We start from the raw sequence: 12,320 nt of genomic DNA, 5'->3' as shown, positions 1-12,320 counted from the left end.
CCCCACAACACAAAGGGAAATATCACTGTTTAGCTTCATTTGTTAACATTGTAAATGTACCTCAGTATAATGGTGAGCTCTCATTCTGTGTTCCACCGAGTTTAATTCATTTTTAAAGCAAATTATGAGCAATTAAAAAGAGGGTAATTGTAGTGCTAGTACATATAACATTGTTAATGACAAAAATGAAATAAAATAGTAATACTTTTTTGAAAAAATGCAATATTTGAAAAAGTGCAATATAAATTCATCCTATTTGGGTGCCCGTGTACTCAACGATCTATAATTACTCTTTTCCTGCCTAATATGTACTCATTCATTGCTCCAATTTTAACATAGTTCTCTGCTGAGTCCCATAAAATTTCAGTTTTCGTTTTCGGAATTCTTTGCTTTTTTTTTTTTTTTTTTTTTTTTTTGAGACCGAGTCTCTCTGTCGCCCAGGCTGGAGTGCAATGGCGCGATCTCGGCTCACTGCAGGCTCCGCCCCGCGGGGTTCACGCCATTCTCCTGCCTCAGCCTCCCGAGTAGCTGGGACTACAGGCGCCTGCCACCTCGCCTGGCTAATTTTTTGTATTTTTAGTAGAGACGGGGTTTCACCGTGTTAGCCAGGATGGTCTCGATCTCCTGACCTCGTGATCCGCCCGCCTCGGCCTCCCAAAGTGCTAGGATTACAGGCGTGAGCCACCGCACCTGGCCAATTCTTTGCATTTTTAAAAACAAGTGACAACTATGCCTAGTTGTTAAAATAAAGATGAAGTGATAATTTTCTTTTTCTTTTTCCCTAACACACAAGTAAAAAACATTTGTTCATTTAATAAAAGTCCATTTGAAAATGTACACTTTTATTTTTCTTCATGACACTTGTCGACATATAACATAATGAATATTTTATATTTTATTTCATTCAGAATGTAAATTGCATAAAGACAGAAGCATTTGTTTTGTTCACCCTTGTATCCCTAGTTCTTGAACACTGCCTAGATTAAAGGGATGCTTATGAGCTGAGGGAAAGAAGGAAGGAAGGGAGGGAGGGAGGGAGGATGGAAGGAGTGAAGGGCACAACTTTAAATAATTCCTATTCTATTATCTTCTTGGGTGTTAATCAAATTTAGGCTCAGAAAAAGTCAATTTTATATTGGCTATATTATCTGTATTTAGATTATAATTAATTTACATTTTCAACTGTGCAATATATGAGGCAAGTATGATGCTTATAGTTAAAGATCCTCTGTGAGATCTTTAACACAACTATTAAAAAATGCAACTATAAAAAAAGTTGAAGATGACTATAAAAAATCCTTAAATTATTTGTTATATATTTAACCTTTGCGATGTGTTTATGTGTAGCACATAAACACCAGTAGCATCGGTAGCATCCTAAGATGCAGTTTTTCTCTTCCTTGGATATAAATCTTCATATGATGATCATCACATAATTTAATAGGGCCATTGTCCTTCTTGTCACCCAGAGCCAAGCTTCAGTTTGCTTTCATATCTCTTTTGTGAGTCTTCCCAAACCCAGGAGTCACCAAGTTTGGTTGATTATCTTGCCCCTGAAAACATTATTTCTCCATTCATTTGGGAATTAACATCGGTTTCTCTAAACTCCCCACAGAATTACTCTTACCATCTTTCCCACCACGTTTATAGCTTTAAGTTATTTTGCCTTATATATTAGCTGGATGTGTTCACATATGTTTTTCTACAAGATTGTTGTTCTTTTGGTTGTTGCTGGTGGTGGTGATGGGGTGTGTGTGTGTGTGTGTGTGTTAGCTAGGCATTATATATCTTCAAATGTAAGACAGGCACTTACCCAGTGTTCATTAAGTTGAGTTTATACTTCATTTTTGGGTCAGATAACTTCCATTAAGTGTTTTATCATAGTGTTAGTTTTGCATACACCACAAACTATTTCCAGAAACCTCTCCAGGAGATACTTGGATACCTATTTGTTACTAAAGGTAGAGGCTTATGTCAATATCCGGCAACATGTTTTATCATTTGATTTGAAATCTTGACATTTTATTTCTATTTTCATTTCCCTAGCAGGTTTAATCAGAGGAGGTAATGATATATGTGACTGAATTCAGAATTGACTTACATGAATGACTACAGAATTGATGATTTAATGGGATAGTCCTAAAAAAGCAAAGGCTTTTCTACTTAAAGTTTCTAATTTTTAACCTCATGAAGTTTTCTGCTTTGTTATTCCAAAGGCATTTTTTAAATTCCCATGTTATTAAAGCATTCTAATGTCAGGATACCCTATTAAAAAATGAAAGTGGTGCATCTTTATCTTTCTTTTACATATACAATCCCAATTAAAATTAAAGTCAACATGTGTTTTCCTTGCAAATTAAGACAAGTTTCTTCTTCACTTTTTTTTATTAGTCTTGAATTCTATTTTTATTGCACTGTGTGGTCCAGGAGAATGGTTGTTTTGATTTCAGTTATGTTGCATTTTCTGAGAGGTGTTTTATGTCTGATTAAGTGTTGATTTTAGAATATGTGCTATGTGACAATGAGAACAAATGTATATATATGTGTATATATGCATCCACGTATATACAGTGGAAAGTTCTGTAGATGTCTGTCAGGTCCATTTGACCTTTGGGGGTTTTTGCCTTAATGATCCAATACTGTCAAGGTGTTGAAATCTCCCGTTATTATTATGCAGAACTGTAAGTCTCTTTGAACATCTCTAAGAACTTGCTTTATAAATTCGGGTGTTCCTGTGTAAAGTGCATATATATTTAGGATAGTTAGGTCTTTTTTTATTATTATAAAAAATTTGCAGAACGTGCAGTTTTATTACATAGGTATACACGTGCCATGGTGGTTTGCTGCACCATCAACCTGTCATCTACATTAGGTGTTTCTCCTAATGCTATCCCTCCGCTAGCCCCCCACCCCCTGACAGGCCCCAGGGTGTGATGTTCCCCTCCCTGTCCATATGTTCTCATTGTTCAACTCGCACTTATGAGTGAGAATATGCAGTGTTTGGTTTTCTGTTCCTGTGTTAGTTTGCTGAGAATGACGGTTTCCAGCTTCATCCATGTCCCTTCGAGAAACATGAACTCAAGCTTTTTTATGGCTGCGTAGTATTCCATAGTATATTGGGCCACATTTTCTTTATCCACTCTATCATTGATGGGCATTTGGATTGATTCCAAGTCTTTGCTATTGTGAATAGTGCTGCAATAAACATACGTGTGCATGTGTCCTTATAGTAGAATGATTCATAATCCTTTGGGTATATATCCAGTAATGGGATTGCTAGGTCAAATGGTATTTCTGGTTCTAGATCCTTGACGAATCGCCACACTGTCTTTCACAATGGCTGAACTAATTTACACTCCCACCAACAGTGTAAAAGTGTTCCTAGTTCTCCACATCCTCTCCAGCATCTGTTGTTTCCTGACTTTTTAATGATCGCCATTAAACTGGCGTGAGATGGTATCTCATTGTGGTTTTGATTTGCATTTCTCTAATGACCAGTGATGATGAGCTTTTTTTCTTCTTCACTTTTTAATCAGCTTGAAGTGAATGCCTTGTTAATTTTCCTACTAACGGTGCTAAACCTAGCAGTTTTAAAGACCTTCCTGTTGACCACTATGTGCTCTTGGTTCTTGTAAGCAGGGAGCTGGCTTAGGACCTACATAGCATATTTGGAAGAATGGCTTCTGGTTCTTTAAGTATTAGAATTTGTGTGGCTGAGAAAAAAAATTAGTGATATTTTCTCTTTGCATGAATTAAATATTTTACCTGCAAAGTTGCTTGTATTTTATAAATTATTTTTCTTATAAGTAATGCTACTTAAAATGCTAAACTTATTCCTTGTGAAAGTCTGTTCTATTATGATACAAAAATTGTAGATAGCCTTTATTGAAATAATATTTGATATTTTCCTCCACAGATTGTTCTTTAAAATATTTGCTTTGCCTAATAATGCCATGTAAAATTTATTTTTAGGGGGATAATTCCTATGTGAAAGATCGCTGGTGTGTTTTTGATGGATTTATGGTCTTTTGCCTTTGGGTTTCTTTGGTGCTACAGGTAATTAAATATTTTTTTAAATTACAAGGGGGTATTCTCCAAAATGGGAATTATTTTGCATTAAAAGTCTAAGTAGAAATATTACAAAATATATATCAAATGTGATTGTGTAATTGCCTACATTTTATTTTATTTTTATTTTAACAGATGTGATTAATCTCTTTACTCTGACATATTTGAAATTTGAAAAATTAATTTTAATTGATACGTAATACTTGTATGTATTTATGGGAGACTGAGTGATACTTGATGTATACAAGGTTCAATGATCAAATCTGCATAATTAGCAATTTTATATCACCTCAAACATTTTATTGTTAGAAAAGTCAATAGCTGTAATATCTTAATTATTTTCAGTTACATTTGTGAATTATTTCTCAATCAGAAACAAAAATCAATACTATAGAAAATTATTAGCTGTTAATCGGATATAAAATATATTCCCTGAAATGAAGGCAACAATGTGGAGTAATATTTCTGTGTTTGTAAATAAAACATTGAACTTAAAAATTTAAAGTCTCGTCTTCCCATATTTGGATAGGTATTAGCCAACATAAAATACTGTATTGCAAATATTAAATGCTTTACTGTAAGTGATGGGGAATGTACATTAAAAAGGCTTACAGGAGAGATTTGATTGGAAAATAAGTAGAATTAATTTCCGTGCATTCATTCAGACATGATTTTGCCTTTTAATTCAGCTAAAGTTACTATATTCTATTGATTTGATTTGATCTGTTTTGATTTGATTGTGGTAAGAACGCCTAACATGAGATCTACTGTTTTAATGAGTTTTAATTGTACAAGAAATTATTGTTAACTATAGGTACAATGTTGTACAGGTCTCTAGAGTTCATTCATTTATTCTTTATTTAAAAATTCAGAATTCAAAACTTCACAGCCCATTCTGCCACCTCATCACTGTGTTTGTTGATAAGCTTTCCTTTCTTATTTTATAAAGTTCACCTCTCCCACAATTTAATTTCATCACTCATATATTTTTTTAATCAGCTTTCTCAGGTTGAATCGTTCCTCACATTAATGTATTCTTTTCCATTTAATAACTATTGTGTGATTGACAAACATTTCGAATTATTATTTTGCCTCTGTTAGTAAATAGTGCAATTCTTTTTTAATGTTTTTAACCCTTTCTCTATTACTTTATTTTCTAGACATTCAAAAGCCTCCACCAAAGAACATTATTAATAAGAAAGACAGCATACTTACTTTATATTCTAAGTTGGCACTTCTTGTCACTAAAAACTGTCTTAATGAATGTGACAGGAAATGAACATTAATGTTGTTCTTATTAGTTTATCTATTTGTTTCTGTTAAGATAGCTATAGCTTCAAAATATACTCAGAAGAAAGTGGATTTTGGTGGAAAATAATGTATGGCCAAATTCAGAGTAGAGGTGCACCTACTTATGCTTCTAACATCTGTATATTCCATGACTGTAAGCAATGCTAAGGGAAAATCCAACCTCATTTACCCATCTTTTAATTTGTAGGTGTTTGAAATTGCTGATATAGTTGATCAGATGTCACCTTGGGGCATGTTGCGGATTCCACGGCCACTGATTATGATCCGAGCATTCCGGATTTATTTCCGATTTGAACTGCCAAGGACCAGAATTACAAATATTTTAAAGTGAGCGCTGCTTTACAATAAGTTAAGAGGAAACGTTTATGAAGTTTTTTGTAAGTTTTATGTACTGTACCAACTTTTGTTTCCCCAGGCGATCGGGAGAACAAATATGGAGTGTTTCCATTTTTCTACTTTTCTTTCTACTTCTTTATGGAATTTTAGGAGTTCAGATGTTTGGAACATTTACTTATCACTGTGTTGTAAATGACACAAAACCAGGGTAAGTTTATCTATTAACTGCATTTTAATCTAGTTGATTAACAAAGATATCTCTGTAATTTTCATGAGAATAACCTCTGTGTCAGATTTTTCAAACAGTGCTTATGTCCTCTTTGTTCTGTGTTTCTGCTTCCTCGGTATTGTTTTTGTCCAACTTTTATTTTATTTTATTTTATTTTTGAGACGGAGTCTCGCTCTGTCGCGAGGCTGGGGTGCAGTGGCGCGATCTCGGCTCACTGCAACCTCCGCGTCCCGGGTTCAAGTATTTCTCCTGCCTCAGCCTGCCAAGTAGCTGGAACTACAGGCGTGCACCACCATGCCCGGCTAATTTTTGTTTTGTCCAATTTTTAAAGACAAGTATTCAAGACAAGGCAGATTGGAAAATGTAACCTGGTGGGAAAGTAGATTAAGCAAATGCAAAGTGTACATTTAGAAACCTTAGTGTGGCAAAATGGGGAGTGTGCTAACATAATAACATAAACCTAAAGCTTCACTGTGGAAGCTTTTCATATTAGAATGAGTTACATGTTTGGGAGAAGAAGCTCATTTTTATTATTATTAACTTTTGTCATCATTCCCTAAAATAGTTTCCTAAATGATTATAACATCATTTCTCGACAAAACACTATTATCTGTTGCATTTGTCTGTTGTAGGGTTGGTGGGTAAGATAGGATGTATGTACTTTAACTACCTATTATGTATTATGCAATAGGGCACCTGCCTCTTCTACTTGGCTGATCATTGTTAATATACAACTCCAGGGATGTGATAACAGGAGAGAGCAGAGTGGGATGTTGGCCCCTGGATGGTCCAGAAGTGTCCCATTAGATGTTAGCTAGATAGAGAGTTTGGGGTTCCAAGCACAACCCGGAAGTGCAACAGATAGGACTATGCCAGATTTCAGGGCAGCAGGGATTGGGGATAATACAATTGATTTTACACCTTATATTCAAATATTCACATAGGAATTTGTCCATTTATAAATGAAGAACTCATCCATAAATTACCAATTGAAAAATCTTGATTCAAATCATAGAAATTAGATTTAAAGCACTTTATAAAATTCAAAAAGAGATTACAAGCAGCCATTCATCTTCAAAATATTTTTAATATATCAATATCTACTTATAAACCAATTGGGTATATAAGGATCATTGAGTTTAAAAATATTGAAAGGGTTATGTTGTGTTTTCTGCAGTTGGAGCATTTTTTTTCATAAAGTCTATGTACTTGTATATATACAAAGTAAATAAACCACAAATAAGTGAATATCTCTGTGAGTATAGACATCATGATAAGCTTGGCTCAATTCCAACACTTTATTGTATGAGTTTGCATAAATTATTTAGGTTACTCCTCAATGAGGTAGATTAATAACAGGACATACTTCCTAGAGGTGTCAGGAAGAGCAAATGAGGGAATGAATGTAAAGACAAGCAAAGTAACCAGCACATAGTAAAGGCATTCACTGTATGCCAGCTGTCATTATTTTGTTGTCATAAAGAGATATGTAAACACGCTTACATGCTGAGGTGGTAGGCATAAGTGTATCCTCCAAAATAGAGATAACATGGTTAAAAAAAAGGAAAGAACAATAAAGAAGACCGAAATTTAAACTTGTAAGAATATGAAAGGAAAACATCTATGACTAATTCATGGCTATGTTATTTTACTGACAAAGTAACTAAATTAATTCTGAGTTTATTTCATGTTTATAATGGTCATTTAATTATTAGTCTCTCCCAGAAATAATTTAATAATTGAATTTCTAATTCGTGCACAGACAGTATATGTATATTATATAACTCCTAATAATTACATAATTTACTAAAAACTAAAAGTGAATTTAATTGTTTGCTGTTGCACCACCCCAAAGAATGTCAACTCCAGAAGGGTAGAGATTTTGTTTCCATGTGTTTTCAGACCAGGAGGCATGTGCAAGTTTCTAAGAAAATATGAATGAATGCAGTAATTTCAAAACATCAGTATGATTTCACTGGTTAAATGTTGAACAGTAAAGCATTACCTATTAGTCAAGGCCTTAATTAATTTTATTTTTATTTAGAAGGCATGCATCTCATACCTACTTAGAAATTTACCAGAGGGGGTTAAGCACAGTGGCTCACACCTGTAATCTCAGCACTATAGGAGGCTGAGGAGGGTAGATAACCTGAGGTCAGGAGTTCCAGACCAGCCTGACCAATACGGTGAAACCCCCTCTCTACTAAAAATATAAAAATTAGCCGGGCATGGTGGCACAGGCACCTGTAATCCCAGGAGGCACCTGTGATCGGGAGGCTGAGATAGCAGAATTGCTTGAATCCAGAAGGCGGAGGTTGCAGTGAGCTGAGATCGCGCCACTGCACTCCAGCCTGGACCACGGAGCAAGACTCCATCTCAGAAAAAAAAAAAAAGAAAGAAAGAAATTTACCTTAGGTTCACATAAGTGTGGACAGATACCATGCCTTCCTTGGTTATCCATAGCATTACGTTAAAGATCTCATTTTTTCTTGTTTTTGAATATAACTTTTATTTTTGCATGATGTGAGTGAATAATCTATTCAAAATTATTTTTAAAAGAAAAATACTGTTGCTACTAACCCCACTCCCAATCTTCATTATTATTGTTCAAAATAGCCTTGGAAAAAAACTTTTTGATAACCATTTTCTGGATATATTATTATTTTCCCCTATTATTGAAATTATGTCTCTACTTTAACCACTTTATTGAGATTTTGGTGAATATAAAAATCTTTACATATTTATTATATACGTCTTGAAGGAACTACTTCCTTTTTCTGTCAGAATTAAATCCAGAGAGTAAGTTATTGCATTGCACTTATTATTCTACTTCCTGAAAATTATGATCCTTCTCAAATTAACTTGTGTATTTCTTATGAGGTACTTCCTGAAAATAACGATCCTCCTCAAATTAATTTGTGTATTTCTTATGAGGTACGGGTCAAGATGTAGTCTTAACTTAGTGGTTGGAATGGACGTCGGTATCTTAGGAGAAGCTCTCAGTATTTCCGTTAGGTGGGATGTGAGCTGTAGAGTTTTCGAAGTGAGGAAGTTACCTTTAGTTCCTGTAGTGCCAAGAGTTTTTAATCATTGATGTATGCTAAATTTTGTCCAGTGCTTTTCCGTTTTGTTCTGTTAATGTACTGAATTACATGATTGACTTTTGTAATAGAAACCAATCTTGCATTTCCGGTGTATCGCTAATTTGGTCATGCTGTATTCCTCTTTATACATTGGAAGATTTGATTTGCTAATGTTTTTGTTACAAATTATTGCATCTTTGTTCACAAGGAGCATTATTTTTAGGTTTTTTTAATTGAGATAACTTTACCGGGTTTTGAAATCCGGGTAATGCTGTCCTCATAAAACAAGTGGAACATGTTTCCAAGGGTTAATATAAGATTCATATTCTTTCTTTCTTAAATGTTTGATAGAATTCATGAGTAAAACTCAGGGCCTGAAATTTTCTTTGTGAGAACGTTTTTCATTACAAATTAAATGTATTCAACTCACAGAGCTATGGAGTTGTTATCTTTCTTGTTCTGTTAAGTTGGTAAATTTTGCTTTTCAAAGATCTTACCTATTTTTATAGATTGTCAATATTGCATAATGTTTCTACAAATGCCCTCTGATTATCTTTTAAATGTCTGATTATCTTTTAACATCTGTAGAATAGTGGTAATAAGCCATTTTTTTCCGGAGATTGATAATTTTTATCTTTCTCTCCATTTTTTTTATTTCTTCTCAATTGTATTAATCTTTTCACATACACACAAGAATCTTTGCCCTCTTTAATGTTCCCTGTTGTTAGTCTGTTTTTCATGTTGATTTTTTTATCTTCATTATTTCCTTATTTCTGCTTTTTAGTTTTTGTTTTCTTTTTCATCTTTCATAAAATGAAGGTATATAGACATCTTTTAACATTTTTCTAATACAGTAATTTAAAAATATAATTTTCCTCTAAGTACTGTTTTAGCTGCATTTCCAAAATGTTGATATGTTGTATTTTTATTATTATTCAATTCAAATATCTTCTAATATGTGATTTCTCTTTTGACCCATAGGTTATTTAGAAGTGTATTTTTAGAAGGATGAGATTTTCTAAAAATGTTATTTGGGTGCATAATTTTATTCTGTTGTGGTCAGACAATAGTCCCTGTGAAATTTCAGCCTTTTGAAATTCATTAGGAATCATTTTAAGGACCAGTATATGGTCTGAATTGGTGAAAATTCCATGAGAATTTGAAAAGAAAAAAAGTGAAATCTGCAGTTTTTGAGTATAATATCTATAAATGTCACAAAGTCAAGTTGGCGGATAATTTGTTCTAGGTATTTCTATGCTTCTTGGTTTTTAAAATCAGGGTTCTATCAATTGCTGAGAGAGCACTATTCAATTTTCTAGACAAGACAAAAATTTTCAGTCTCTCTTGTTTTTGTTCGTTTTTGCTTTATATAATTTTCAACTTTAATTAGGCACAGAAAGCATCATCGTGTCTTTCAGATGGGCTGAACTTTTTATCATCATGAATTTTTAATTTTTTTCCTAATTAGCTTCTGGATGCCAGGGTGTATGATGGTAAAGGACATGACATTTCAAATTTTTCAATAGTGATAACTCTAAAATAACTTATAACTCTAAAATAATTTATTTGATTTAATCACCTTTTATCTTATTAACTAATTGTTTTTTTTCCCACAATTACTTACTTGTACTTTGGACCATTCCTGAATTGACAGTAAAAGGAAGCACATGACAAATTCTTACCTAGTTTTAGAGCATGGGCTGCACAATCCTGAGCCCAGCCTAGTGGTGGTGAAATTAAGCCCAGTGCTAAGAGTGCAAATGAAGAAGAAACTCAGTAGTAAGAGAGTCTGGACCAACTAGTCAGATGCCCTAATCAACAACTCTCATTCCACTGTCAAAACCTTGGAGATTTTGTGTGTTTTTTAAATAAGTGAAGTGAATCAAGTGGTGCCTACCAAATTTATTTTGTCCTCTGCATCAGTGCGTGGCAAACAGCATTAACGATGAGAAGCAACTAACTCCCATAAGCTATTTTGGGGGAATAGAGGATGGTACAAATATCACAACTTTACAACAAATATTACAACTCCTTCAAAACACAGTTTGGCAGTTTTTGTTAAAAAAAATTAAAAAGTTGATCAGGCTGGGTGCAGTGGCACACGCCTGTAATCTCAGCACTTCGGGAGAATGAGGTGGGGGGATCACTTGAGCCCAGGAGTTCGAGACTAGAGTGAGCTATCATTGCATCACTGCACTCCAGCCTGGGTGATAGAGTGAGACCCAGTCTCTAAGAAATGAAAATGAAAGAAAGAAAAAAAGTTGAACAGGCACCTGCCACATCTCATTTATTCCACTCCAGGTATTTAACCAAAAGAAATAAAAATGTATGTCCACACAAAGATTTACACATGAATGTCCACAGCAACTTTATTCATAATACTCCAAACTGATGACAACCCAAATTTCCATCAACAGATAGATAAACTGATGATGGTATATCCATACAATAAATACTATTTAATAATAATAAATAATGAACTATTGATGTATACAGCATCTTGGATACATCTCAAAATAATTATGATGACTGACTAAAGCCAGATTAAAAAGATGACATATTCTATGATTCCATTTACATAAAATTCTAGAAAATGCAAACTTATCCTTAATGATAGAAAAGAAATCAGCAGTTGCCTAGTGATAAAGGTTGTGGTGGAAGTAAGGGTTTACAAAGGGGCATCAAGAAACCTTTGGGGTTTATTGACATGTTCATTATCTTGACTGTGGTTCTGTACATGTGCCAAAACTTAACAAACTATACACTTTCGTATGTGCAGTTTATGTTATGTCAGTTACACCTACTAAAACTGCTTAAAATGTCTCAGGGTGAAGTAGAAATCTAATTTTTCATATGGTTAAGCAATTGTGCCTGCACTATTTATTGTGTACTATTACCCACTGAGTTTAGTTTCACCTGTCTCATTCACTAATTCCCTGTCTATACGTAGGTCTGTTCCTATGATGCTCTATTGTGCTTCACTGGTCTATTGGACTCTCTCTTTGCCAATATCACACTCTGAAAGTCTTTCAAATTACAATCTGGCTTTATACATGGGGTCATATTTCCAGCTTTCAGGTTTACATGGGCTCAAGACCTGGTCTTCTGCCTCATGTGGGCGTTAAAACCCAGGCTCTTGGATACTGGGTACCTAGCTCCATTCGTAACACTATGTCGACTCATGTTCCTTCTGTTCCTACTCATTTACTGCTTTCCTTCTTATGTTTTGACATTTTGGAATGCATTTTTTATTGTGAGCCCAAATGTGGAGTTTTTAATGCTATCTATTTGTT

At 34.1% G+C, this 12,320-nt stretch overlaps 1 protein-coding gene across 7 annotated transcripts in view; it reads left to right on the top strand.

Annotated features, from left to right (window-relative positions):
- The window catches only part of NALCN (sodium leak channel, non-selective), a 365,686-nt gene that overhangs the window by 33,495 nt on the left and 319,871 nt on the right, over positions 1 to 12,320 (top strand). For all 7 annotated transcript variants that reach the window (XM_030813654.1, XM_030813651.1, XM_030813653.1 and 4 more), the window contains exons 4-6: positions 3,973 to 4,056; positions 5,567 to 5,706; positions 5,795 to 5,923. In XM_030813654.1, the coding sequence (XP_030669514.1) occupies positions 3,973 to 4,056; positions 5,567 to 5,706; positions 5,795 to 5,923 (353 nt within the window). The remainder of the gene's footprint in view (positions 1 to 3,972; positions 4,057 to 5,566; positions 5,707 to 5,794; positions 5,924 to 12,320) is intronic.

Source organism: Nomascus leucogenys, chromosome 5, assembly GCF_006542625.1.
Source record: "Nomascus leucogenys isolate Asia chromosome 5, Asia_NLE_v1, whole genome shotgun sequence".
NCBI classification, from domain to species: Eukaryota; Metazoa; Chordata; class Mammalia; order Primates; family Hylobatidae; genus Nomascus; species Nomascus leucogenys.
The sequence above is the reverse complement of the archived record's forward strand: the minus strand, read 5'-3'. Positions and strand labels throughout refer to the sequence as shown.